General features: G+C 39.6%; 2 protein-coding genes and 1 long non-coding RNA gene across 6 annotated transcripts in view; 2 read left to right on the forward strand and 1 right to left on the reverse strand.

Annotated features, from left to right (window-relative positions):
* Positions 1–21,758, forward strand: part of SPART (spartin) — an 80,550-nt gene extending 58,792 nt beyond the window's left edge. For 2 of the 4 annotated variants that reach the window (XM_036455543.2, XM_036455544.2), the window contains exons 9-10: positions 10,336–10,371; positions 19,304–21,758. In XM_036455543.2, coding sequence (XP_036311436.1) covers positions 10,336–10,371; positions 19,304–19,577 — 310 coding nt within the window. In that variant the 3' untranslated portion in view covers positions 19,578–21,758. Of the gene's footprint in view, positions 1–10,335; positions 10,379–19,303 lie in introns of all 4 variants that reach the window. The other 2 variants (XM_036455546.2, XM_036455545.2) reach the window with 2 other exon arrangements.
* On the reverse strand, positions 3,969–21,890 carry LOC118728726. The gene is made up of 3 exons (XR_004990982.2): positions 21,875–21,890; positions 13,989–13,993; positions 3,969–4,310 (listed from the first exon to the last, which is right to left on the reverse strand). It is a non-coding gene; the product is annotated as an uncharacterized LOC118728726 (long non-coding RNA).
* Positions 21,891–26,797: 4,907 nt separating this feature from the next.
* The window catches only part of SOHLH2 (spermatogenesis and oogenesis specific basic helix-loop-helix 2), an 86,639-nt gene continuing 85,883 nt past the window's right edge, over positions 26,798–27,553 (forward strand). Inside the window, exon 1 of the mRNA XM_036457076.2 lies at positions 26,798–26,845. Coding sequence (XP_036312969.2) covers positions 26,798–26,845 — 48 coding nt within the window. The remainder of the gene's footprint in view (positions 26,846–27,553) is intronic.

A 27,553-nucleotide genomic window follows, 5' to 3' on the forward strand; every position in this document is an offset into this window, starting at 1 on the left:
TTGTTCTAGGTCTGTGAAATATGCCAATGGTATTTTAATGGGAAATGCATTGAGTCTATAGATTGCTTTGGGTAATATGGACATTTTGATGATTTTGATTCTACCAGTCCATGAACAAAGTATGTTCTTTCATCTGTTTATGTCTTCCTCTATCTCTTTTTTGAGTGCCCTATAGTTTTTCACATATAGGTCTTTTACCTTCTTAGTTAAGTTTATTCCTAGGTATCTTTTAATTTTTTTGGTGCAATGGTAAATGGGATTGCTTTTTTAGTCTCTTTTTCTGTAAGTTCAATATTGGTGAAAAAAATGCTATAGATTTCTTGGCATTAATTTTGTATCCTGCTGCATTGAATTTATTAAGTCTAATAATTTTTTGATGGAGTCTTTAGGGTTTTCTATGTACAGTATCATGTCATCTGTCAATAAGGACAGTTTTACTTCTTTTCCAATTGGATGCCTTTTAATTCTTCTTCTTGTCTGATCACAATGGCTAGCACTTCCAGTATTATGTGGTACAGGAGCGGTGAGAATGGACATCCTTGTCTTGTTACTGTTCTTAGGGAAAATGGTTTTAGTTTTTGTCCATTGAATATGATGTTGGCTGTGTGTTTGTCATATATGGCTTTTATTATGTTGAGGTATGATCCTTCTGTTCCCACCTTGCTGAGAGTTTTTATCAAGAACGAGTGTTGTGATTTTGTCAAATGCTTTTCTCCATCACTTGATATGATTATGTGATTTTTATCCCTCAATTTGTTTATGTGATATATCATGTTTATTGATTTGCGGATATTGTACCATCCTTGCATCCCTGGGATAAATCCTACTTGGTCATGGTGTATGATCTTTCTGATGTACTGCTGGATCTGATTTGCTAGAATTTTGAGGATTTTGGCATCTATGTTCATGTAATTCTCTTTCATTGTGTTATCTTTAGCTGTAAGGTAATCCTGGCTTCATAGAATGAGCTTGGAAGTGTTCCTTCCTCTGCAATTTTTTGGAATAGTCTGAAGAATTTAAGTTTTAGTTCTTCCTTAGTGGTTGGTATAACTCCCCTGTGAAGCTGTCTGGTCCTGGACTTTTGTTTGCTAGAAGCTCTTTGATGACTGCTTCAGTTTCTTCCATAGTTTTCGGTCTATTGAGATTTTTAGAATCTTTCTGAATGAGTTTTGGAAGGTTGTATTTTTCTAGGAATATGTCCATTTCCTCTAGGTTGTCTAGTTTGTTGGAGTAGAGTTGTTCATAGTATTTTTAACCATCGTTTGTGTTTCTATAGGTTCTGTTGTTATTTAGCCTCTTTCATTTCTGATTTTGTTCATTTGGGTCTTCTCTCTTTGCTTCTTAGTGAGCCTAGCTAGAGGTTCATCAATCTTGTTTATCCTTTCAAAGAACCAGCTCTTGGTTTCATTGATCTTTTGTATTTTGTGTGTGTGTGTGTGTATGTCATTTATTTCTTCTCTGATCTTTATTATCTTCTTCCTTCTCCTCACTCTGGGCTTTTCTTGTTGCTCTCTTTCTAATTCTTGGAGTTGTAGCATTAGATGATTTACTTCAATTTTTTGTTTTGTTTTTTGAGGTAGGCCTGTAGAGCTATAAATTTTCCTCTCAGGACTGCTTTCATTGTGTCCCATAGATTTTGGATGGTTGTGTTTTTATTGTCATTAGTTTCCATGATGTTTTAATTTCTTCTTTGATCTCATTGGTAACCCAGTCATTATTCAATAGTATGCTATTCAGCTTTCAAGTGTTTGAGTTTTTTGGTTTGTTTTTATTGTAGTTTATTTCTAATATTATGCCATTATGGCCTGAGAAGATACTTGAATTTGGGGAAACTTTGCTTATGACCCAATATATGGTCTATTTTTTAAAATGTCCCTTGTGCACTTCAGAAGAATGTATATTTCGTGGCTTTGGGGTGAAATGTTCTGAAGATGTTAATTCCATCTGGTCTAGTGAGTAATTTAGGATTGATGTTTCTTTGCTGATTTTTTGTTTATATGATTTGTCCAATGGTGATAGGGAGGTATTAAAGTCTCCTACTATGGTTGTATTGTTGTCGATCTCTCCCTTGATATCTTCCAGGATTTTTTTTTTAATGTATTTGGGTGCTCCTACATTGGGTGCATATATGTTTATCAGGGTTATAACCTCTTGTTGTATCAATCCCTTTAGTATTATGAAGTGGCCGTCCTTATCTCTTGTTATAGCTTTCACTTTGATGTCTATTTTGTCATATATAAGTAAGTATTGCTACCCCAGCTTTTTTTTTCATTTCTGATTGCCTGAAATATATTTTTCCATCCCTTCACTTTCAGTATATGTGAGTCCCTTGTTCTGAGGTGGGTCTCTTGTTCACAGCATATATATGGGTCGGGGTTTTTTTGTCCATTCAACCACTCGATGTCTTTTGATTGGAGCATTTAGTCTGTTAACATTTAAAGTTATTATTGAAAGGTACTTATTTGTAGTCATTTCTATTTTTGTTCCTGTGTTACTTCTTAACTTTTTATTTCTTCTTTTTTCAGCATTCCCTTTAGCATTTCTTGCATTGCTGGGTTGGTAGTGATAAACTCCCTTAGCCTTTTTTTGTCTGCGAAGCTCCTGATTTCCTCTTCAATTTTGATATGGATTCAGTCCTTTGCTGTGCAAGACTTTATATACCTCCTTTCATTCCCTTCTAGCTTGATGTGTTTCTGATGAGAAATCATTTGATAATCTGATGGGGGATCCTTTATAGGTAACTCTATGTCTTTCTCTTGAAGCCTTTAAGATTCTTTCTTTGTTGTTAACATTTGCCATTGTAATTATGATGTGTCTTGGTGTGGGTCTTTTGCGATTCATCTTGCTTGGGACTCTGTACTTGTATAGTTTTTTTCTTCCCCATATCCAGGAAGTTTTCTGTCATTATTTATTCAAATAGATTTTCTAATCCTTGCTGCTCTTCTTGTTCTTCTGGCAGCTCTATTATATGTATGCTATTTTGTTTTATGTTGTCCCAAAGCTCCTTTAGACTCTCCTCATGCTTTTTAATTTTTTTCTCTAGTTGCTGTTCAGATTGAGCTTGTTTCTCTACCTTATCTTCTAATTCACTTATTTGTTCCTCTGTTTCTTTGAGTCTACTGTTGAAACCTTCCATGGTGTTTGTGATTGTAGCTATATCATTTTTTATTTCTTCCTGATTTTTGCATAGGTTGTTGATTTTCTCATCCATCTAGTATATAAATTATATGACCATTACTCCGAGTTCTTTTTCTGTCATGTTGCATGCTTCATTTTCACTAAATTTCCTTTCTTGGCAACTCCTCATTTTTCCCCCCTCTGGGGATTGTGTTGTCTCAGTTGTCGAGTTGCATGGGCCTGTGCCATGTGTAGTGAGTGTCCCTGAAGAGCTCCAACACTAAAATGTGTGGCTATTGTGTGTTGGTGGGAACTAGGCCTGCCCAGGGTCAGTGTTACCAGCGCTCAGTGTGGTCTTGTGTACGCACCTAGAATCAGGAACCCCACCTGCACCACGCTTAAGAGACCCCACTGGCATATACCGAAAATCAGAGACCTTTAGTGCATGCCAGGATTCAGAGTTCCCCTGTGCCTGCACCAAGAATTGAGTATCAGAGTCTCTGTTGCTTCATGTGACCTCTCACTAAGAATCAGGGTCCCTATTGTGCATGTACCAAGAATTGGAGTCGCTGGTCCTTATGTGAAGTCACTGGTGCTCAGTGCTGCCTTCCGCCTGGAGAATTAGGGTCCCTGTCAGCTTGGGGGACTGGGTTGCACAGAAACACTGTTTTGGCAGGAGATCCACTTCTGCACTGTGGAAAACAGAAGTCAGGTGGCACTGCCACCCTGCGTGGGCTTTAGGTTTGGTTGCCCAATTGCATTGTGGGGAATAGATTCTCTGTGTCCGTGGGCTCCCAGGCTCAAATTCCTGTAGAGGCGCTGTGGCCCGTGTGAGGGGCAGATCTATCAGTGACTATGGTGCTGCCCGAGATTCTGCAGGGAGGGGGGTAGGATCTGTGACTCACAGAAATCTGCAGCCTGGATGTTTGGATTCTTGGTGTCTGTGGGTCCGCAGCTGTGGTTGCAGGTCTCTGTCCCCAGTGGCTGCAGGGTCCTGGTTTGCATCTGAGACCAGATTGGGTTTGCATCTGAAGCCAGGATCCTAGTCTCAAGCAGCTGTTTCTCAAGATGGCATGGTCTCTGTGCCCACACTGGCCTCCCTGGAGTGTCCGCGGTGGGAGCGGAGCTCCGCCGTCTAAGACTGCCTGGTTTGGCAGCCCCTTGGAAGACCTTCAGAATCTAACTGTCCCTAGCTCGCTCGCGTGCGCGCGCGCTCGCTCTCTCTCTCTCTCTCTCTCTCTCTCTCTCTCTCTCTCTCTCTCACACACACACACACACACACACACACACACTCCTCTATCGCACTCTCACTTTCTCACTCCCTACTTTTCTGCCGGTTGCCATATTAACTTCATAAGTTGAATTTTATAAGTTTATTTCTAATTTGTATTTATTTCAGAGAGGAAGGAAGAGGGAGAGAGAGATATAAACATCAATGATGAGAGAGCATCATTGATTGACTGCTGTCTGCACACCTCACACCCAAGGATTGAGCCTATAACCCAGACATATGACCTGAGCAGGAATCAAATTGTTATCTCCTGTTTTTAGGTAGATGCTCATCCACTGAGCACACCAGCCAGGCCTAATTTTGTCATTTTAATGACTAAATCTCTTACAGCATTTGTAAAATCCTGCACAGTTAAAATATTATGTAGTTCTTTTTAGTAAGTATCTGAGACCTTTTTTTTCACTTGTTATTTTTCTTGAGAAGAATACTTTTAGCAAATAATAGAATCACTGTGATTTTTGCCGCACATTACTAATTTTTATATAAATATATCTGTTCATCATTAATGCAAAAAAAATAGATTATTTTTATAAAGCCTGGAATTTTTGTATATCTTATTAACTGCATGTTCTTGATGGGTGATATTTGTAGTTTTGATAGGAAAATTAAATTATAATTAAGCTATTGTGCCTTGTAAATATTAGCTCTTTATGTATATCTTATTTGAATCTTCCATTGTACATTTGTATTGGAATGGACAGATTGTATGTCTTCTGGTTCATATATTAACTAGGGGCCCAGTGCACAGATTTGTGCATCTTTAAAGGAACTGTGGGCTGTGAGGCTGTGGTGGGCACAGGGGCAGGCCTTGGCCCATCCTCTGTACCCCTGCCTGGCCCCTCCTGCCGCGGCCCCTAGTCCCTTGTCTGTTGGCAGCCCTGCTCCCACTGCTGCCACTCCCATGCACCGATGGTGCTAGCCCTCTTCATACCCCTGATGATATGGAGCGATTGAGGCCAACGCCAGCAGTGGGTGCAAGTGATGGCTGCTGCCCCAATTGCCCCTTAGGATCAGGGGGAGGTGGAGAAGCCCTCAGGAGTAATTGAGGCAGCAGCTGCCACTTGTCCCTGCTGATGGCGCCAAGCAATCAGGATCGGCGCCAGGAGCTAGTAGTGGGTGTGAGTGGCAGCTCTGGTGCAAGTGAGGCCAGCGCTGGCAGCAGGTGCAAGTGGTGGCTGCTGCCCCAATTGCCCCTTAGGATCAGGGGGAGGTGGAGAAGCCCTCAGGGGTAATTGAGCAGCAGCTGCCACTTGTACCCGCTGATGGCGCCAAGCAATCAGGATCAGCGCCAGGAGCTAGTAGTGGGTGTGAGTGGCAGCTCTGGTGCCAGCTGTGGATGCAAGTGAGGCCAGCGCTGGCAGCAGGTGCTAGAGGCAGCTGCCAGCCCCACTTGCCCCTTAGAATCAGGGGGAGGTGGAGAAGCCCTGAGAGGCAATTGGGGCCAGCAGCTGCCGCTTGCACCCTCTGATGGTGCTGAGATATCAGGGCCGGTGCCAGGTGCTGGCAGCGGATACAAGTAGTATAGTGGCTCGGGCACCAGCAGCAGGTGCAAATGGGGCTAATGCTGGCAGCAGGTGCAAGCACCGGGCAGGACTGTGGTGCACGGCAGCAAAGAATTTTCAGTAACCACCAGAGGCATGCCCCAATGACAGCAGCCCGTGCTCTGCCTTGTTCTGGTGCCCCCGCTCACCTACTCCACCATCACGCCGCTGCTGACTCCTGCCATGTTCCTGCTCTGCTGCTTGCTGCCAATGCGAGCCATGGTCCCTGCACGCCCCCTGGTGGTCGGACATATCATAGCGACCAGTTGTTTGGTTGTTCGGTTTTTTGGTTGTTCCACTGTTGGATCTATTTGCATATTAGCCTTTTATTATAAAGGATGCATGGACAGAGAAGTTAATGATTTGCCCAAGCTCAACTGATTAGTGATTTTGTTAAAAATGAGACTTAAAACAAGATATTCTGATTTTGCCTTTTTATTCTTTATAAGTATAAGAGCAATCAACAAAAATTAAATCTAGTCTAAAAGACCTCAGTGGCTTTCTTGGTTTTGAATTAGTTTATATCTTAATATTTAATGTTTTTTAAAGAAAAAAGTAATAATGGTGTTCTCAATTCTTAGTTACTTGTGTAGTTATCTATTCACTGACAACATTCGAATTCATAGTTTTGTAACAGACATTGTGCTTAGTGCTTTTCATGTGTCCTGTATTATTTAATCTTTCTGTATTATTTAATGCTATTATCTCCATTTTACAGATGAGGAAACCAAAGCATAGAGCTGTTAAATACCTTGTTAAAAATTATACCCCCAGTAAGTAGTAGAGCTGGGATGTAGCCAGGTGTTCTTTGTCATGCTGTGTCAGAGAATGGCATTAGGGTACCATTGTCCTTGGTGGGACATCTATGCAAGTTTAGTATTTAAGAGTTATTTTTCACCATTGCCTACAATGTATTTATTATTATTATTAATATATTAGAGGTCTAGTGCACAAAATTTGTGCACGTTTAGGGTCCCTAGACCAGGCCAGCGATCAGGGCCAATAGAGACCTTCCTTTCCCTGGCTGCCAGCTGTAGGCCGGGGCCTTCCTTTATTCTGTGTCACCCCCTGATGGTCAGCACACCTAGAGAGAGTGATCAAACTCCTGGTCAGTTGAACTCCCAAGGGGACAATTTTCCTATTAGCCTTTTATTATATAGGATTACATAGGATATTTTTGCTTGTTTGTTAATCCTCACCTGAGGACATTTTTTCATTGATTTTTAGACAGTGTTGAAGTGAGGGGGAGAGAAAGAGAAACATCAATGTGAGAGACACATTGATTGGTTGCCTCTCTCACATGGCCAGGGGATCGAGCCTGCAACCAAGGTACATGCCCTTGAATGGAATTGAACCCACAGTCCTTCAGTCTGCAGACCAATGCTTTATCCACTGACCCAAACTGGCTGGGATGCCTAGCATGTATTTTAGATTCCTTCCCACAACAGTACATTACCACTGGCTTAGGAAATACTAACTTAATTTCCTAAGTTGATTTGATTTGTTCATTCTGAGACATGCATACCTTTGAAATAAAGCAAGTTGGCACATCTTCTCGGACTGTCAGTTTTATCAAAATTGGAAAAGAAAATACAAAGCAGATCTGAGACTCTTTAGATGAAGTATAAAACTCAAGCCTCCCTGCTCACTTCTTGCTACTTCTGGCATTGACTTTTGACTAATACTCTGTGTTATGCCTCTGAGGTTACTTTGATGGACCAGCTCTAATTAGAAAATAGTTCCTTCTTTTGTTGCAAGACCATGAGAAGGTAAGAAGTGCTTTTAGGGCCAAAGTGAATTATTTTTAGATTAACAGTATCATTTGTTAGAACATATTTAGTCAGTCATATTAGAAAGTAGGAAGTACTTTATTGATTTTGTCCATTTCCTACTTTAATAGAAAAAAAAAATGCTTACCTAAGTACCATTAAGTAGAGCCTTGTTAAAGCTTTGGGATTCTCGAAACTAAAGAAGTATAGGTTTTGGTGTTGGTTTTGTGTTTTTGGTCCTTAGGAGAATTTATTTTTTTAATTTTTTAATTTTTTATATTTTATTGATTTTTTAGAGAGGAGGAGAGAGGGATAGAGAGCTAGAAACGTCGATGAGAGAGAAACATTGACCAGCTGCCTCTTGCACACCCCCTACCAGGGATGTGCCTGAAACCAATGTATGTGCCCTTGACCGGAATCGAACCCGGGACCTTTCAGTCCGCAGACCTACGCTCTACCACTGAGCCAAACCGGTTTGGGCAATGTGAGGAGAATTTAATACGATGAATAAGATATTTAGCAGTGGCTCTGAACTAATTTATTTCTGTTATGATGTGTATTGCTATTCTTTTAATCCTTTTCCACCAAAGATTTGTGGAATGAAAAAAAGTAGATAAATGGTCATATAGTTAGATAGATATGTATTTTTAACTATAAGGGTACTTTAATCTTAGCAGTAAAAGGCCTGATAAACCAGATTAGTGATTTAAATAGAAACTTGCAAAGATGGGAGGGGAAATAGGGAATAAAGAGTTTTATCCAAGGAATACTATTTTATCACTCAATAATCTGGCCCAGAAGTAGGCATTTGTTTTTTTTTTTTTAAATATATTTTATTGATTTCAGAGAGGAAGGGAAATGGGAGAGAGAGAAACATCAATAATGAGAGAGAACCATTGATTAGCTGCCTCCTGTATGCCCACAACCTGGGTATATTGAACCAGGAATTGAACCAAGATCTCCTAGTTCCGTGGTCGGCAAACTGCGGCTCGAGAGCCACATGAGGCTCTTTGGCCCCTTGAGTTTGGCTCTCCAAAAAATACCATGGACTGGGCGAGTCTATTTTGAAGAAGTGGTGTTAGAAGAAGTTTAAGTTTAAAAAATTTGGCTCTCAAAAGAAATTTAATCATTGTACTGTTGAAATTTGGCTCTATTGAATAATGAGTTTGCTGACCACTGTCCTAGTTCACAGGTCAGTGCTCAATCACTGAGCCACGCTGAATGGGTGAAATTTTCTTTTTAAATTTTAAACCAGATATTTATCACTGCAAATATTAAACCATATATTTATCACTGAAGAATTGGAAGAGCTAGTTTTTCTCTCATTTAATTCTGTCCTCATTTATTTATATAAAGTGATAGTTATTAACATGTATGAATATAAATGTAATTGATATTTATTTACATTTATGAATTTTTATTAATTTACACTATGAAAAAGTATTTGTAGAGTGAGCATCTGTTTTTGTACTCTGATCCAACTGATGATGGTATAAAAAAGAAAATTTGTATTTTTATTACCTATAATAAATTACTCTCCCAGTAGTTATTTTAAATTTTCCTTAATTCTGTTTCTTATACTTAAGAGAAAAACAAATGTCTTATATTAATTTTCTTAATCTGATTTTTGGTGGTATAAGTCAATACAGAGGATTATCTGTTTCATTTAGACATATTTATTTAAAAAATATATATATATTATTGATTTTTCACAGAGAGGAAGAGAGAGGGATAGAGAGTCAGAGACATCGATGAGAGAGAGTCATTGACCAACTGCCTCCTGCATACCCCCCACTGGGGATGTGCCCGCAACCAAGAAACATGCGCTTGACCAGAATCTAACCCGGGACCTCTCAGTCCTCAGACCGACGCTTATCCACTGAGCCAAACCGGTTTCAGCATCGTTTAGACATATTTAGAAGCAGATTCTGTTAAGATAAGTATATTTTCTATGTCTTTTATCCTTTTGATTATGATTCAGGACCATGTTCATTGGTTATGAATGGTTTGTTTACCTGAGGATCTATATAGTTAATTATACTCTTAAAATTTGTTGGTAAATGTATAGGAACTATTAAAATTATTTATTTTTGTCAGTTACATTAATACTTTGGTCTTATTTTTTTAAAAATATATTTTATTGATTTTTTACAGAGAGGAAGGGGGAGAGATAGAGAGCTAGAAACGTCGATGAGAGAGAAACATCGACCAGCTGCCTCTTGCACACCCCCCACCGGGGATGCGCCCGCAACCAAGGTACATGCCCTTGACCAGAATCGAACCCGGGACCTTTCAGTCTGCAGACCGACGCTCTACCACTGAGCCAAACCTGTTTCGTCTTGTCTTATTTATTTATTTATTTATTTATTTATTTATTTATTTATTTATTTAAAATATATTTTATTGATTTTTTTACAGAGAGGAAGGGAGAGAGATAGAGAGCTAGAAACATCGATGAGAGAGAAACATCGACCAGCTGCCTCTTGCACACCCCCCACCGGGGATGCGCCCGCAACCAATGTACATGCCCTTGACCGGAATCGAACCTGGGACCTTTCAGTCCACAGACCGATGCTCTACCGCTGAGCCAAACCGGTTTCGGCTTGTCTTATTTTACATTTAGGAACCTGAAGACTTGCAGGAACAATGAAAAGCAATAAGTAATTTCAAAACTGCTGTACTTAATTTCAGTATAATATCTACTAAATAATTCATCACTGTTTTACATAACTTCTGAATTCACATTAGCACCTTTTCCCCCACTTTAAATTGTTTAGAGGAAAATAATTTAAGTAAGTTAGGTTCATTTTTGCTTATCCCTCAATAATATTTTGTCATAAAACACACATTTGTGAAGAATAAGCTTAGCAAAAACATTTTCCTGTAAAGAATTTGTTACATTTTTAAGGTAAAATATTTTATTAGTTTAGTGAATTTTAATTAAAATTCCCCTTAGATTTGCACTTGGTAATGGTGCAAATTTAAATCCCTTGTGGGTAACTCTTTTGGCAAATGTCAAATGATTCAAAACCAGTTGTATCCTACATAATAAAAGCCTAATATGCTAAGTGTCCAGTCTTCTGGTGACTGGTCAACTGTTAAATCAATCAAAGCGTAATAATGTTAATGATATGCTAAGGCTGCTCAACTGCTCGCTATGACATGCACTAACCACCAGGGGACAGTCATCTGGTCGGCCAGTTCCTATGATGTGCACTGACCACTAGGGGGCAGATGCTCCAACCGGTAAGTTAGCTTGCTCCTGGGATCCATTCAACCAGGACTGAGTGGGATGGGCCAGACATGCCCTGGAGCCCTCCCGCAGTCCCTCTGCAGCCTGATTGTGCACTGGTGGGCTCCCTAGTCCTGGCCTGCTCCCTCTTGCAATCCGGGACCCTCGGGGAATGTCAGAGCACCAGTTTTAGCCTCATTCTGCAGGCCACTCACTTCAGAAGAGCGCTATCCAGGACACACATGGCTCGCCAGTGCTACTGGGGCAGCACGAGCCTCTGCTGATTGGGACTGATTGGGTGCAAGTCCGCAGCAAGCTCAGTGGGACTGGAATGAGTGGGAGCAGCAGGTAGGAGCTGCAGGAAGTGTTGGACTTCAGCTTTTGGCCAGATCCCCGCAGGCCACCCAGAGGGGCCCTACCAATGCACGAATTTGTGCACCAGGCCTTTAGTATATTATATACTCTGGCATGTTATATAGGAGCAGTCTTCTCTTTTCTATTGGTAACTATACAAATTTTTAAACACTATCATTATATCCTTCACTTATTTTTCTTTTTTAAATACTCTCAGTTCCTTTAATAATTCTATATATATAATAGTATGATTTCCAGGTCATTTATTTATGGGCATTTTTTTCAAAATATGGAACCCAGAATTGAATCTAATATTCCAGATTGATACAGTCGGATTTGTCACCCTTGTTTTGGTCATATTTGGCATTTAATAAATGCAGCACACAAGACAAAGAATATATGTTTTTAGTAGCTATTTATTGACCCATATCAAAGTTGATATTTTTTAAATGATCCTTTTATTTAAAATCTAAATCTTTTTTTAAATTTTTTTATCCTCACTGGAGGATATGTTTTCATTGATTTAAAAAAAAAAAAATCTTTATTGTTCAGATTATTACAAATACGTCCCTCCTCCCTCCCCTCAATTGCTCCCTTCCACCAGGTTCCCACCCCACCTCTGCCCTTTCCCCATCCCCCATTGTCCTCATCCATAGGTGCACAGTTTTTGTTCAGTCTTTTCCCACACCCCACTCCCCTTTTCTCCGAGAATCGTCAGTTCACTCTCCTTCCATACCTCTGATTCTATTATATTCACCAGTTAATATTGTTCATCAGATTTTTTAATTCCCTTGGTTTTTAGATTCACTTGTTGATAGTTACGTATTTGTTGTTCATAATTTTTATCTTCATCTTCTTCCTCTTCCTAAATAACTCCCTTCAGCAATTCATATATTGAAATAATTCTGGTTTGGCGGTGATGAAGTTCTTTAGCTTTTTTTTTTATTTGTGAAGCTCTTTATCTGGCCTTCGATTCTGACTGATAGCTTTGCTGGGTAGAGTATTTTTGGCTGTAGGTTCTTGCTATTCATCACCTTGAATATTTCTTGCCATTCCCATCTGGCCTGCATGGTTTCTTTTGAGAAATCAGCTGACAATTGTATGGGTGCTCCTTTATAGGTAACTACCTGTTTCTCTCTTGCTGCTTTTAATATTCTCTCTTTGTCTTTTGCTCTTGGAATTTTAATTATGATGTGTCTTGGTGTGGTCCTCCTTGGATTCCTTTTGTTTGGGGTTCTGCGGGCTTCCTGGACTCGTAAGTCTATTTCTTTCCCCAGGTGGGGGAAGTTTTCTGTCACTATTTCTTTTAGTATATTTTCGGTATCTTGCTCTCTCTCTTCTTCTGGGATCCCCATAATTCTGATGTTGGTTCAATTGAAATTGTCCCAGAGGTTTCTTACACTATCCTCAACTTTCTGGATTCTCTTATCTTCTTGCTTCTTTTTTCTTTCTTTTTCTTTTTTTTTTATATGATTTTTTACAGAGGGGAAGGGAGAGAGAGAGCTAGAAACGTCGATGAGAGAGAAACATCGACCAGCTGCCTCTTGCACACCCCCCACCGGGGATGTGCCTGCAACCAATGTACATGCCCTTGACCAGAATCAAACCTGGGGCCTTTCAGTCTGGCCTCTCCCTGTCTGGGCCGTCTATCAGAGCAATAGGGTGATTCTGTTTTCCTCTCAAACAAGAAAGCCAGCTGCTCGTTAGCTGTCTGCCCTCTCTGCATGCCGGGAGTCGGCTAGTAGCAATCTCGATCCGGCCCTTCCTCTCTCCGCGTGCTGGGAGTAAGCCAGCGCCTGTTCTTGGGCACAGTTCTCCGTACCTTCACAGCTCCTGAGGTTCAGTGTGCCTTCTCTCTCCTTCCCAGATGGCAGAGCCTCCTCTCAGCTAGCCATCCGCTGCTTTAGGGCAATGCCTCCCCAGTTTTCCAGTTCTAAATTCAAATTTGTTGTGGTAGGCTGCATTTGGGTGTCTACCCTAGGCCGCCATCTTGGTTTTCCTTTTCCTAAAATTTAAATCTTCATCTTATTTTTTGGACAGTTGATATTTGTACCTAAAATTAAGAATATGAAGATTTACATTTGCTTAATTCCACTTCATTAATTTTGACTCATCATTAAGTCTGTTCTTCATTTTAGCTTCAGATTTTGATGTGTGTCTGTCATATTAACCTTCATTTTGTGTTCTGTGTAGATTTGAAAGACATGTCTTTTTTACATCTTGGATTTCCCCCTCACAACTTTTCATGGATAAGATATAATCACATGTTTACTATAACCTGTTCTCCTAATTGATTTTTCTCCATTTAATGCTTTCTAAGATTGGTGTTTACAAATCTCCTAATAGTATATTCTCATGTCACTCACCTTTCAGTTTTGTCTTATCAAACTACTTTCCAGGGTTGTTGTTTTCCACATTCATTCATTAAATATGTGTTCTAAGTTTTACTCTATGCCCTATCCTTTATACTTTTCCTGGATATTACCTATACCTATGACTGTAGTTACCACCTATATGCCAGCAACTCTCAATTCTGTCCTTATTAACTTTTTCTCTTAGTCTTCAGGTTTATATGTCCCAATAAAATATCCACTACAGCCATTCAGTCACTAGAACCTTTTTTGTTGTTGTTTTTTGTATCCATCCCTTTTCTCTAGCCTCATTACCACTACCTTAGAATATACCTCATCTAGTTCACAGCTTGTTTCCTTAAATCCTTACAATTCACAATGTAACCTGAGTTATATTTTTTCAAAACTTAAGTTTGGTCATGCCATTTTCATTGATTTCAAGATAAAGTTTAAATTCTTCATCTTCACTTACAAGGTTCTTCATAAATTGGCCACAATCCACCTGCCATTAGTTTATTTGGTGAATAGCCTAATATGAAGCTATTTACTTTCTAATTATTTAAGGTTGTTAATATTTGAGAATAATTTTGAAGTTTGTATGCAAATTGAATTTTAGGCTGATTTATTTGGAAGTTTTTATGACTAAAATTTTGTTATAGTGAAATTTACAATTATTGACAATGTGCTCTTTGTAGGCATTACTGAATGCACTGGAAAAAGTTCAGAAAAATCTCACTCGAGTTATAAATTGAACCCCATTGACTTATTTAGAGCATATTTTATATATTTTTTTTTATTATTCTTCAATTGGTATGGTACTGGTACTCTGTATATAAAATCTATTTTAAAAGCTCTAATTAAAATTAACTTTTTAAAAAGTAACGTTTCAAAAATAAGCTATATATTTTTTCAGAGAAAGGTTTTCTTGAAGTTTTTAGCATTATAGTTTGAATCTAAATGAAGAAAAGCATTGAACAGTTATTTATCAAGGAAAAGAAGAATAGATGCCTTTAGCAATACTGATTTTGAGGCTTATTGGGAAGCAGAAGTGATTGGTGAGGATGTATTTTTAAAATATAAACACAGCTGTTGAACTACTTTACAAAGTCTTTAAAAATAATTAAATACTTAGTATTCTGGAAATTTTAAATGTTAAATTTACAAATTTCATTTATGAAAAAGAGGAAATTTATAAAGTGTATAAAGGTCAAGACTTAACTAAGGTCATATGGTTAGTTAGTATTAGAATCTAGTTTTCTGACTCTTAGTTTGGCACTTTTTTTCCAAATGAACAGGAATTTAGAGGTATGAAACTAATTGGGTAGAATAGGGAACATTCCAAATATTCAAAAGTTTAAGTTACCATGTCACTTCATTGTAGCTCATAGTCATGGAGAGATCTGCCCTAAGAGAAAGCTGCTTAACCAAGAGTTTTTGGTGGTCACTCTTCTATTGCTAAAACTCCCACTGCCCTTTTGTTCTCATTCATCCTTAGACATTGCCATCTGATGTTAGTATTGTGACCGAGGCTTGGTTGAAAATGAGAGTTCTCATGTGTTCTGCAAGATCAGCAAATCCTGTGGAATTCTTTGGGGTTGCAAAGCAACAGGGACTGGCAGGAAGCATTTCGAGAAGCTTTTTGTAGTCCAGTATCTAGAGAGAAAGCCCTAATCAAGACTGTTATAGATGTAAGGTTTGACAGATTGTAGGTTCTCCTAGAATTAACATTAGGCTAAGGACAAAATAGAATCTTTCAGGAGCATGGTAGATTATTTCCCTTTCCTAGTCCTGAGGTTGAAACAAGCATGAACAAGCCAGTTAGGATCACAAAGCACCGGTTGTAGGCCAGACTTTGTTAGTTCAAAAGACAGATCTGGCATTAGTAAAAAATGTCCAGATACAGGTCACAAAGCACTTTAATTGTAGAGAAAATTATATAATTTGATCTTTTTATTGTTATTTTTTGTTTAAGCAACCCTGTACTTGGGGAAACCCCTGAATAAGAAAGGCTTTAACAGTCTGGTATTTAAAAAAGGTAAATGGTAAAATAAAATAGGGTAAGTTTTCGTATCCTTGTATAGGATCTCAAATAATATTTTCTCATAGAAATGGTTTTAAACAACAGATATTTATTATTGCAGTAATAACTACATTTGTATAGCAGTGCTTTATAATTTCCCAAGTACTTTGCTATACATTTAATGCTCAAGAAACTGTGAGATGGATAGGGCAGGAGGTGCTTATTTCATTCATTCAACAAATATTGAATGTCAGATGCTGTTCTAAGTGCTTAGGATACATTAATGAAAAAAAGCAAAGAATCTCTTTTTTCGTGGAGTTTATACTCTAGTAAGACAATAAAAACAATGGGCATAAATAAATTCTATAATATATAGCAGATGCTAAGTTATAAAAGAACAAAGCAGTTTAAGGGGGTGATTGGCTGACAGTGGGATATAGCGATTTCAAATAGATTTAAAATTGATACTGAGAAGATAATAGCTGACTTGAAGGTGTGGCAGTTAGCCATGTTGAATACCTGGGATGAGAATAGGCTTGGCAAATACCAGGAAGTACGTAAGTCCTAAGGTGGCACAGGGGCACTTAGTAGATTGAAAGAACAGCAGAAAGGCCAGTGAGTTGCAGTGGACTGAAATGAGGGAGAGACAGTAATGTAGAATCTTTGCTTAAAGACAAACTCTGATAGTTTAAAAGACTTAACCAGTCTTGCTAGGCTGGTCTGGCTCACTGGCTGATCATCAACCCACAAACCAGAAGGTCATGGTTCAATTGCCATTTAGGTCACATGACCAGGTTGCCACCTCGATTCCTAGAAGGGGGTGTGCAAGAGGCAGCCAATCGATGATTCTAATTATTAATGTTTCTATCCTTCTCTCTGAAATCAATTAAAAATAAAGAAATGTCTTAACCAATCTAGTTAAGGTGGAACTCAAAATATGTATCATGACTCCAGATGTCCTGCAGTTGCTTCAATGGAAATGCCTTCTTATATCTCCAGAAGGGACAGATAAAAAAAAAAAAAAAAAAAAAGAGGAAATAATGACTAATGAACAATTTTTATTATAATTCATACTAGTGTTCCGGTGCACAGATTCGTGCACATTGAAAGAAAATTAATTAGAAGAAATATTTTAATATTTCTGTGATCTGTTACTTTGTCTCCATATTTTCATTGCTTCCCTGAGTTAGTAGGGTAGCTTTGTGTGGTAGGTTTCCTGTTTGGCTAAGGTGACCAGACGTCCCACTTTTGGCAGGACAGTCCCTCTTTTTAACAATTTGTCCCATGTCCCGCAGTGTTTTAAAAAAGTCCCGATTTTGCCAAAACCAGTTTGGCTCAGTGGATAGAGTGTCAGTCTGCAGACTGAAAGGTCCCAGGTTTGATTCCGGTCAAGGGCATGTACATTGGTTGCAGGCGCATCCCTGGTAAGGGGTGCGCAGGAGGCAGCTGGTCGATGTTTCTTTCTCATCGATGTTTCTAGCTCTCTATCCCTCTCTCTTCCTCTCTATAAAAAATTAATAAAATATATTAAAAATAAATAAGTCCTGATTTTAATCTTTCCAAAAATTGGGACTTTTTAAAAACACTGTGGGACGTGGGACAAATTGTTAAAAATTGGGACTGTCCCGCCAAAAGCAGGACGTCTGGTCACCTTATATATGGCCCAGTGGGTCAGCCTTCCCAGTCACCTGAGGTGGACACTCTTGATACACCACTTTGTGGTCTGTGTGTACAGCCTTGTTGTAGTTAAGTTTTGATTGTTGTTGGTATCTATGGGAGGAATTGACCTCCAGGACAATTGGCTATATGTATCAGCTGTGTCTATGTCAGGAGACTTGTGCTGGACATAGCTTGATAGGACCAGACTTGTAAAATTGCAAAAGCCTCTGTGCTCAGCTTGGATGGGGCAGAGTCTCAGAGCTGTGTAGAAGGTTGTGGCTTCCCGTCAGCCTTGCCCTTGGGCTTGCACCTTCAGACTTCTGCCTTCCAGGCTTCCCTGAGTTTCCGTCTGACAGTCCAGACTCCCCCAGGCTCACATGGAACTGGGGTTCAGTGCAGTCGGAACTGGGATTCAGTGTAGTCAGGAGCTTCTGACTCCCTTCCACTAGGGAGAACTAGCAGCAACCTCAGCAGTCAGTCATGCGTGCGCTCATACGTGAGCACCTCCAGACCCCTGCTCGCCGCGGCTTCCTCTCCAAGTCTCCGTGTGCCTCTCTCTCTACCTGACAGTCCATATTCCCCCCCGTATGAGCCTGGCCTTTCACCAAAAACTGGGGTTCAATGCAGTTGGAACTGGGGTTCAGTGCAGTCGGGGGCTTGCTTCCCTCTCCCACCAAAGTACATCATCCAGGCACTCAGCTGTCCTTCCTCTCCACACGCACGTTTCCCTACCTCAGTGCTTTGCAGCTCTGATCTCTGTGAGCTTTCCTCTTTGTTTCTAGTTATAGAATTTCCACTCAGCCAGCTTTCCTGTGGTCCTGGATGATATTCATTCTGTCGTTTAGTTTTAGTTTTGAAATTGTTACGGGAGGCAGCAGTTTAGGTGTTTATCTATGCTGCCATCTTTGTTTCTCCATTTCTTCTTTTTAGTCAGGTCAAGTTTCTAAACTTTCTAAATCTCTGTTTTCTGGCTAATAAAAAGAAAACAGGATTCTACTAAGTCTCCTATCTACCTATTCCAGGACTTCTGAGAGGATCAAATGGGATGAGGCATGTGAAAATGCTTCACAGACATTTGGTTAAACTGTAAAATGTTTGCACCTGGCTATAAAGCAAGTTGGGTTCCTGGGTTGAAGAAACTCCAAGGAGGCTAGTTGCTAGGGAGAGGAAGCTGGGCGTTCCTACGTGATGTCATTACCCGGCACTCACAGTGACAATTTCCAGGCTGGGCTGGGCTATGAGGTGTATTTTGCGCCATGGAGTCTTGGCAGTGTTGGCTGCGATTTGATGGCGTGTCACTCTGGGTGGGGTGTGGCGGGGCCTGTGTCCCACTGGGGGGAAGCTGAGTGTTGGTTTGTTGATGCCAGGTCTGTGGTGCCATTTATTTTTAAATGTACAGTGTGCATAGTGACAACTCCTGCATTGAGCATCTGGGCTCTGGTGGTCAGTATGTGTCATTGCTACTGGTCAGATGGACACTTAGCCTTTTATATATAGAGATTTTATTTTCAACATAAACAATCTTTTTTAAAATTATTTAAAAAAAATTTTTAATTGATTTCAGAGAGGAAGGGAGAGAGAGAGAGAGAGAGAAACATCAATGATGAGAATCATTGATTGGCTGCCTCTTGCATGCTCCTCCACTGGGTTCTAACCAAAATAGAACCTGGGACCCTTCAGTCCACAGGCCAATGCTCTATCCACTCAGCCAAACTAGCTAAGACATAAACAATATTACAGTAATTTCTGTTAATCTAGAATTTGTTTTCACACACAATTTTTGCTAAAGGAGAAAATACCGCCTTATACAGTATGATTTTATTCTTTCCTATGTTTTAAGTTATTAATTAAATTGAAACCTAACCTTTGATTTTACTTTCAGTGATAAAATGCTAATCGTGTGACTATTCAGAAGTCTTTAATTTATATTTATAATTTCATTGTACTTTCTCTAATCTTTCTTTTAAAGATATGGACATACTGCAGGAGAAGCTACACACGATGCAGTAGATTCTGCCATCAATGTTGGTTTAACTGCCTATAATATTGATAACATTGGCATCAAAGCAATGGTAAAGAAAACTGCTAAACAAACCGGACATACAATCCTTGAGGACTATAAAATAGTTGATAATTCAAAGGAGGGAAACCAAACAGGGGGAGCAAATGTAAACATGAAGGGGGCGAAGGATGATCAGACAGAGGAACTCGAGAAGAATGAAGCAAAGAAGAAAGATAAATGATGGATATGCTATGAATCACCTATACCAAATACTTACAAGATGGATGCAGTTGTGTTGATAGGCAAATGTGAAATTCCCCATGGATTAACCAGTAGTTTTTAAATGTATTCATTTCTACAGATTGACTGTTTAATAAGTTTTATGGCATGTATTCTACTTATAAGGATAATAATTGGTATTCTTTCATCTGGCTTTTAGAAATATAGTTATATTCTTATAGTTTATTTTTTTCTAAATGTGGCTAATATTTTTGCAGTTAAAACTAATAATTCATGTGCCCTCATTAAACTTAATGTTAAACTATTTTTGTATTTGCTATCCTTCAGAAAGCAAAGTAGGATATTATTATATATTTATATAAAATTTGGCATTTAGTAACCTTAATTTTATTTGAACTGGGAAGAAATGACTTAAAATATTATCTTCTCTTTTTACACTAATTGTGCATTTCTTTCTTCAGTATTTCCAGTATGTAAGCTAAACAAAAACTATATTCCTAAACTAAAATAATTCTCAGATAACATTTAAAAAGACTTTTTCAAAACAGGGTACAGACCAATGGAGAAAAAAAAGGTTTATGAAATTATTTAGTAGCTTACTCTTCATTAGCAAATGAAGTCTTTTAGACTTAAAATGAATACAGATAGAATAATAAGTCTTCTGGATTTCAATTTGTATTGACCTAGTAAGAACCTGGGAAATTTGGGGGTATGATTAGTATTGCATTAAAATTTGCAGTGATTATTAATCAGCTTAATTTGGGCAAAAAAAAAAAATACTTTAAGAAATTATTTTGCCATATCTATTTCTTTAAGTTTTTCCAAAAGGCTAAACTTTTATAAAAACAAATATAAACAGTATTAAGTTTATGGATGATAAATACATTTTTATTTTGGAATTCAGTCATTGGAATTTTATATATTAAAAAGCCAATAAATTAAATTATTAGAAAGAAAAGCTTTTATAATTAATGTAATAAATGTGAAGACATTAGGCTTAATCTGTGGTGAGTGGGCATCACAGTTTTTGCTTTGGCAGAAGACAAGATATTCACAGACATATAAGCTACTGATATGTAGGTAAATAATAGCATTTTATTTTTGTTTATTGATTTTGAAAGATTGCCATTGGTTTTTATAGCTATCATCCATTCTAATATTTTTTGAACCTCCAATGGCCTTTAATTTATTAGACCTTATTTGAAACTGTCTAAATAATGCACTTTTTGAACAAATTGTCCCTGAATTACTTAGTCTCAAATATATTCATTGGTTTGTATTTTGGAAACACATAGAATTGGTGGAGTCTGTCCCTCAGGCCAAGGAATTGAATTGGTAAATAGCTTTCAGTCAGTCTCTGCCTTGTTTAAGAAATGGAATGACAAAAAGTGGAGCTTAAAGTTTAAAAAGTAACCTTAGACCAGAGGTCAGCAAAATTGGTTTTGTCAGCAAGTATCTAGATGATTGTTTTACCTCATTACTGTTAAGTTGGTTGTAGTTTGCCTTTTCAGAGTAATAGCTAGACAAAATTTGGATAAGAACAGCTTCTATGTTAGAGCTCAACAGAATATATATGTACATGTGTTCGTGTATGTGTGTGTGTGTGTGTGTGTGTGTGTGTGTGTGTGTGTAATGAATAAGGGGCCACATACTAAACCTGACAAACCCAGGAAAGGCTTACATGGTGAGCATTATAAACTCAGAGACAGAAAGTAACCACAAAGAATGGTCTGAACATAAAAATTCTTAACTAAAAGCGAGTCATGGTGGAGAGTCATGTCCTAGACCAGTATCTTCCTTGACAAAGCTCCGTCTTCACCTTCATTGAGCCTTTTCTATTGCCTTTTTGCATTTAGGATAACATGCCTTTGGAATGTCAGAGTAATCTTCTATATTCTAGATCTCTCAGGGTACTTTTGCCCACTATAACCTGAGACCACAGAACCCCTCATTGTTATCTTCTTCCCCTAATACCATCTATGTGCTATAAATGTGAATTGTTATCTACCCACCAATGTAAAAGAAGTATGTCTCTCTCCATTTTACTTTTCATCCAGTTCCAGAGATTTCCTTGCTTTGTCTTTTCCTGCCTCCCTAATCTACCACCAATGAATTTTATATAACCCTCCCTTAATGTCTTCTCCTTGTATTCTGATGTATTAAATAAGCAGTAAAATTGCTATTCTTCAGAGTATTTTCTCAATCCGTTGAAATTTTTTTCCTGCAATTGTCATCAGTTGGCTCAAATAAACTCAAAATCTCTCTACAGGCTTGGATATTTTGATATTTCTTTTGTACACATACACACTCACACTCACACATTGATTTACTATAACACCCAATAACTATAGAGGCTGAGATATCTGAAGGATGTGCAGTCAGTGAGCTGAAGAGCTAGGAGAGCTGATATGTTTGTTCCAGTCCAAGTCTGAAGGTCTGAGAACCAGAAGAGCCAATGGTGTCAGTTCCATTTTGAATGTCAGCAGGCTAGAGACCCAAGAAAAACCCCTTGCAGACTGAGTCCCAAGGCTGAAAACAAACATTCTAGCTAAAGCAGTAAAGCAGAAGTTTTAAGCAAAAGTACGGAAATTTATTATAAGCAAATAACAAACTCCCCACGAGGGGAAGACCTGAGAATGGGTTGTCATCGAAGTTTATTTGTCTAGGGGTTTTTATTTGCTATGGACCCATACTTTGTCTATGTCATTCTCTGATTGGTTCCTTCTATCTTCTTTGTCCAGTAACAATTTTAAAATCCATCTCATGCCCCCCTCCTCTTTTTCCTCTTCCTCCCCATCTCTTGTAACCTCCTGTCCTTATAAGCATTCTTATGGCATCCTGTTTTCCTACAAAACTAGCATTCTTGTGGTTTTAGCTGGCTCGAACAGTTAACATCCATATTTCCTCCCTTCTTTCAACCCTTACCCTGTCTTTCTAAACCTGTTTCTAATTCCTCTCACTACTATGAATCAGTAATGTTCCAAGTGCTTTTATATCAATTAATTTTAACCTCTCACATTCCTATGAGGTGTGTACTATGTATACTATTATAATCTTTATTTTATAGAATAGTGCACTGAGCTGTAGAGAAGTTAAGTAACTCGCAAGATAGAAGAGAATAGTTTGAAAGAAGAGGTCACACACTAGCCTCAAAAAGGAAGGACTGTACACAGGAGAGTAGTTGTTAGGCCAGACTCTCTTTTGTCCTTCCTACACAGAGGTAGGGAAGGATAAATGATCTTTATAGATTTCCTCTGATTCCAGCTCCTAATATGAGTATTTTTAATTATAGTTCCATTGGCTTGATGATAGAAAATATCCCAAGATGATAGCAAATAGATCGTAAGTGCTAGGTTTTGATAATATGAGCTATTGTCTTTCTGTCTATATGCCTAAGCCAGCCTTAGGAGTTGTTAGCTGAAAGCCAGAAAATGGCCCTAGCTGGTTTTTCTCAGTGGGTAGAACATTGGCCTGTGGACCAAAGGGTCCTAGGTCCGAGTCAGGTCAAGGGCATGTACCTCAGTTGCAGGCTCCTCCTCAGCCAGGGCCCTGGTGAGGGTGCATGCAAGAGGCAACAAATTGATGTGTTTCACATCAGTATTTCTGTCTTTCCATCTATTATCTCTTCCATTACACACACACGCTCACTGAGTGGCCAGATTATTATGATCTCTGAATGCATAATAATCTGGCCACTCAGTGTATATATATGTATATTAGAGGCCCAGTGCATGAATTTGTGCATGGGTGGAGTCCAGCCAGCCTGGCCAGGGGGAGGGGACATAGGCGGTTGGCCGGCCTGCCTGCTTGCTGGTGGAACTCTTGATCAAGGGGACAATTTACATGTTAGTCTTTTATTATATAGGATATACACTGAGTGGCCAGATTATTATGCGTTCAGAAATCATAATCTGGCATATATATATATATATATATATATATATATATATATATATATATAAAACCAGTTTTCTGGACTCTTCTTGGCAAACTCAAGTCAAAATGGATTTCCTAATGAATTTTTCCATTTGGCATTCAGTTTAGCAACAGAAATGCTTAAAAGAAAACATTTCATTATTTTTAAGTAGCTTGCTTCCTTCCAAATTTTTCTTCTAATCACAATATATTTTACAGATCCAAAAAGATTAAAAAAAATGTTTTGTTTTAAAATATATTTTAAATGATTTCAGAGATGAAGGGAAAGGGGAAAAGATATTAATGATGAGAGAGAATAATTGATCAGCTGCTTCCTGCACATCCCACACTGGGGATCAAGCCCGAAACCTGGGCATGTGCCCCCAACTGGAATCAAATCTGGGAGTCTTCATATTGCAGGCCAACACTATTCACTGAGCCAAACCAGCTAGAACTAAAAATATGTTTTAAGAACATAGATCAAATTTAAAAACAAAAAATGTCTTTAAATGCAAAAAGTTGTCATGTGAAGAAGCAGTTTTGCCCAGTCAGTGTGGCTCAGTGGTGGAGCGTTGACCCATGAGCTAGGTAGGAGGTCACAGTTCAATTCCCCATCTGAGCACATACCCAGATTGCAGGCACGATCCGTGGTGGGGAACACGCAGGAGGCAGCTGATCAATGATTTTCCTTCACTGAATTTTTTGTCTCTCCCTCTGAAATAAAAACAAACAAAAAAAGAAATAGTTTGGTCACCTTAGAGATTATTAACTGGAGGAAAGGGTGACTAGTAAAGTGTTCTCTGGACACTCCCACCCCCTTCCCAGTCTGTTCTGTTTAAACTTAGAAGACAAATTTGGAAACTATAATAGCTAAAGAGCAAATTGCTAGAGTGCTATCAAAGAACATCTCTGACATAACAGACAGGGGTCCCAGCCATCCTTTGCTTGTTGCACAGACAACATCCTATTTTATAAAGTAGGGCTTTGGTAATGAAAGGTTCAGAGTGGGCCAGGGCCACACACCTATGACATGAGGCCATAATGTGTCAAAAAAGATGTTATTCCTTGCACCTGGGTGCAGGTAGGCTGAGACTGAGAAAGGCATCAGCTAAGAGAACAGGGAGAGGGAGGTTTTTATTAATCCTTGCTGGCTGCAAACTGCTCTGCTGACGTAAAGGTCTGGTCCATCTTTGGTTCCTCCCATGCCAGATGTCTTCTGGTTATCTGAGCTATGCTGGACTCAAGGCTGCAAGATTTCTGCAAGATATCTGCTAAGCACTGTACGTCTTTCTCTGCCCTGTTTTATTCTTTTTAACCCTTTCAGATAGACAATGGTTTTTAAATATTTCTGAGCTGAAGCTACTCTACAGTATTGAGAATAAAGCTGTGGAATTGGAGTGGAAATTAAAGTGATGAGAGTTTTGAATTGAAAGGTGAGGTGGTAGGCAAGACATATATGAATGAAAAGAGCCACATGCTAACCTGACAAGCTCAGGGGAGGCCTGCGTGGCAGTCTTGCAAACTCAGAGACCTAAAATAACCACAAAAAATGGTTTGAAAATTAAATATCTAACTACAAATAGGTTGTAGTGGGTAGTCATGTCCTAGACCGATATTTCATCTGACAAAGATCAACTTTGATCTACTTTACTGAGCCTATTTGCCTTCCGGCCTCTAAGATAACATATCTGTGAGATGTCTGGGTAACTTGTCACTTCCTTTTTACCCCGGACCCCTCAGGGCACAACAAATGACCCTGAGACATTCCCTCATTGTTATTGTTATCAAATTAATTGTCAACTGTTAATTACATTAGAGTATCCTGTATCCATCTCTGTAAAAGAAGCTCACATGTTCATCATTTAACCTTTTGCCCTGTCCCAGAGGTTTCCCCACTTAGCTCTGTCCCACCTCCCTAATCTATCACCAATGAATTTCATGTAACTAACCTATGTCCCTTTCCTTTGATTGCAATGTATAAATATAGAAACATAACCCGCCATTCTTAGGAGCATTATCTCAATCTGTTGAGGTTCTGCTTCCCAGCATATGTCGATAGTTTGGCTCAAATAAACTCACAAAATTTTTTTATAGGTTTCAATGGTTTCTTCGTTAACAATATTAAAACGTGTACATTTACTTTCAAAAATAATGCAGAATGATCTCATCAGAAATTTATCTGCACCCTTACCCATTAAAATAATGCAGAATTACAATAATAATTTTGCATGTCCTCAAGATCTAAATCAAGCCCCCCAAACACACCAGGACTTGTTCAGTACATACAGGAGTTTTGCCCTGAGACAAGGGGTATTGATGGTTCAAATGAGATCAAGAGTTTAGGCAATCCAAACTGACAAACACTGTCAGATATCATTCTCTCCCTTCCCTCCCCACACACATATCCAACATTCTAGCAATGGGAAAATCAGGAGCAGCAGTAAAGACCTACAAAAGATTCTGGCACTCAACAGACTTCAATAAAATGTTTAATGCCAAAAACATTTTGGCTCTGGATAGAGCGTCGGCCTGCGGACTAAAAGGTCCCAGGTTCGATTCCGGTCAAGGGCATGTACCTTGGTTGTGGGCACATCCCCAGTAGGGGGTGTGCAAGATCGATGATTCTCATCGATGTTTCTAACTCTCTAGCCCTCACTCTTTCTCTCTGTAAGAAATCAATAAAATATATATTTAAAAAATGTCTAGTGAAAGCTGAATAAATTGGGTTATATAGCAGCACTTCTAGGAAACTTTCTCACTTAGGGACAATATTTGTTGAATCATGGGACAAAATGAGATGCTTCTACAATTTTCAACTTTTCTAAGGGTTGGAAAGAACGCAGCACCCGCATTCCCTATCCTACACATACGTTTGTCCAGGAAAAGAAAATAAACCTGTTTGCTAATACTTAACATTAAAACTTGAAAGATACTCATATGATATTCAGTAGACAGGCCTGAGGCAGTTCTAAGGTCTGTGTAATCCATCTCCCAGAGAATGGGCCAGTCCCAGGGTCCTGTCCCCTAAGGCCCTCCAGGGCACCTTGGGCAGCTCCTCTCAGGCAGCCCTGCCGCCTGCCCTCAACCCACGTCCTCCTACCGCTTCCCGCAGTCCTCTCCTCCTCGACCTCAGAGCCTCCTGCTGCTTCCCCAGGCGCCAGGCCTGAGGGCAAGGCCACTTTAAGGGCTGCCGGGCGTGCGTGCCGCAGCTGCTGGCCCAGAACCATTAGCGGGCTGGTCGCCCGAGGGAGCTGATCTCCGCCCGCGGGGAGGCCGCCCCAGCACCAGGCACGTGGACAACGGGCCATGGAGGCCTCAATTATCCGCCAGGAGCCTGGCCAAATCTCTAGTCAGGTAAGAGGCAAGAGGCAGAGGAGGAGGAAGGGGAGGCAGCTGCGTCCGTAACTGCCGCTGGTCCGGGGCAGCGGTGGCCCCTGGGCTGCACAGCCTTGCACAGGCGTCTCTCATTGCCTCATCTCTGGAGGTGAGGGGCAGGAAGGGCGTCTTTCAAGGGCGGGAGCGAGCCTAGGGCAGAGGGTAGGCAGGGCTCCTGAGGCTGTCCAGGCCCAAGGTCCTAGAGTCCCACGCTGGGCATTTACCCCACTCGAGGTTAGGACCAGCTGTATCCTCCCAGGAAACGAGCGGGAAGGAGGAGAGTGTTTTACAAAGAAACCTCCTTCTAGCCCTGGCACCTGCCAAACTTACAAGCATTTTTCAGGCAGGAGACCACTGGTAGCTATGTAGGAGCAAAAATTATTAGTGGAGCTGGTGGCCTAGAAAATGTGAATGACATTTTTAGCTTGAATATAGGAAAGTTTCTGTAATGTAGGAAAGCGCTGTTGTCTGGGCACAACTTGGATGCTCTTCTTTAGTTTACTTTCTGGCATGGCGCCTCCAAGTGACCGTGCAGCCTTCCTCAGCGCACGCACAAGGGCAGGTTTGTGTGGAAACCAAAGCCGCTCCTCTCCTCTCACTTCTTCCCACCCTCCATGGAAGTTCAAAAGCCCACAGGCTTCTTTGAAACTGCCTTATTGTCCAGTAGCAGAACCACACAATCACTTG

This window comes from Pipistrellus kuhlii, unplaced genomic scaffold (genome assembly GCF_014108245.1).
Source record: "Pipistrellus kuhlii isolate mPipKuh1 unplaced genomic scaffold, mPipKuh1.p scaffold_m20_p_3, whole genome shotgun sequence".
Classification (NCBI taxonomy): domain Eukaryota; kingdom Metazoa; phylum Chordata; class Mammalia; order Chiroptera; family Vespertilionidae; genus Pipistrellus; species Pipistrellus kuhlii.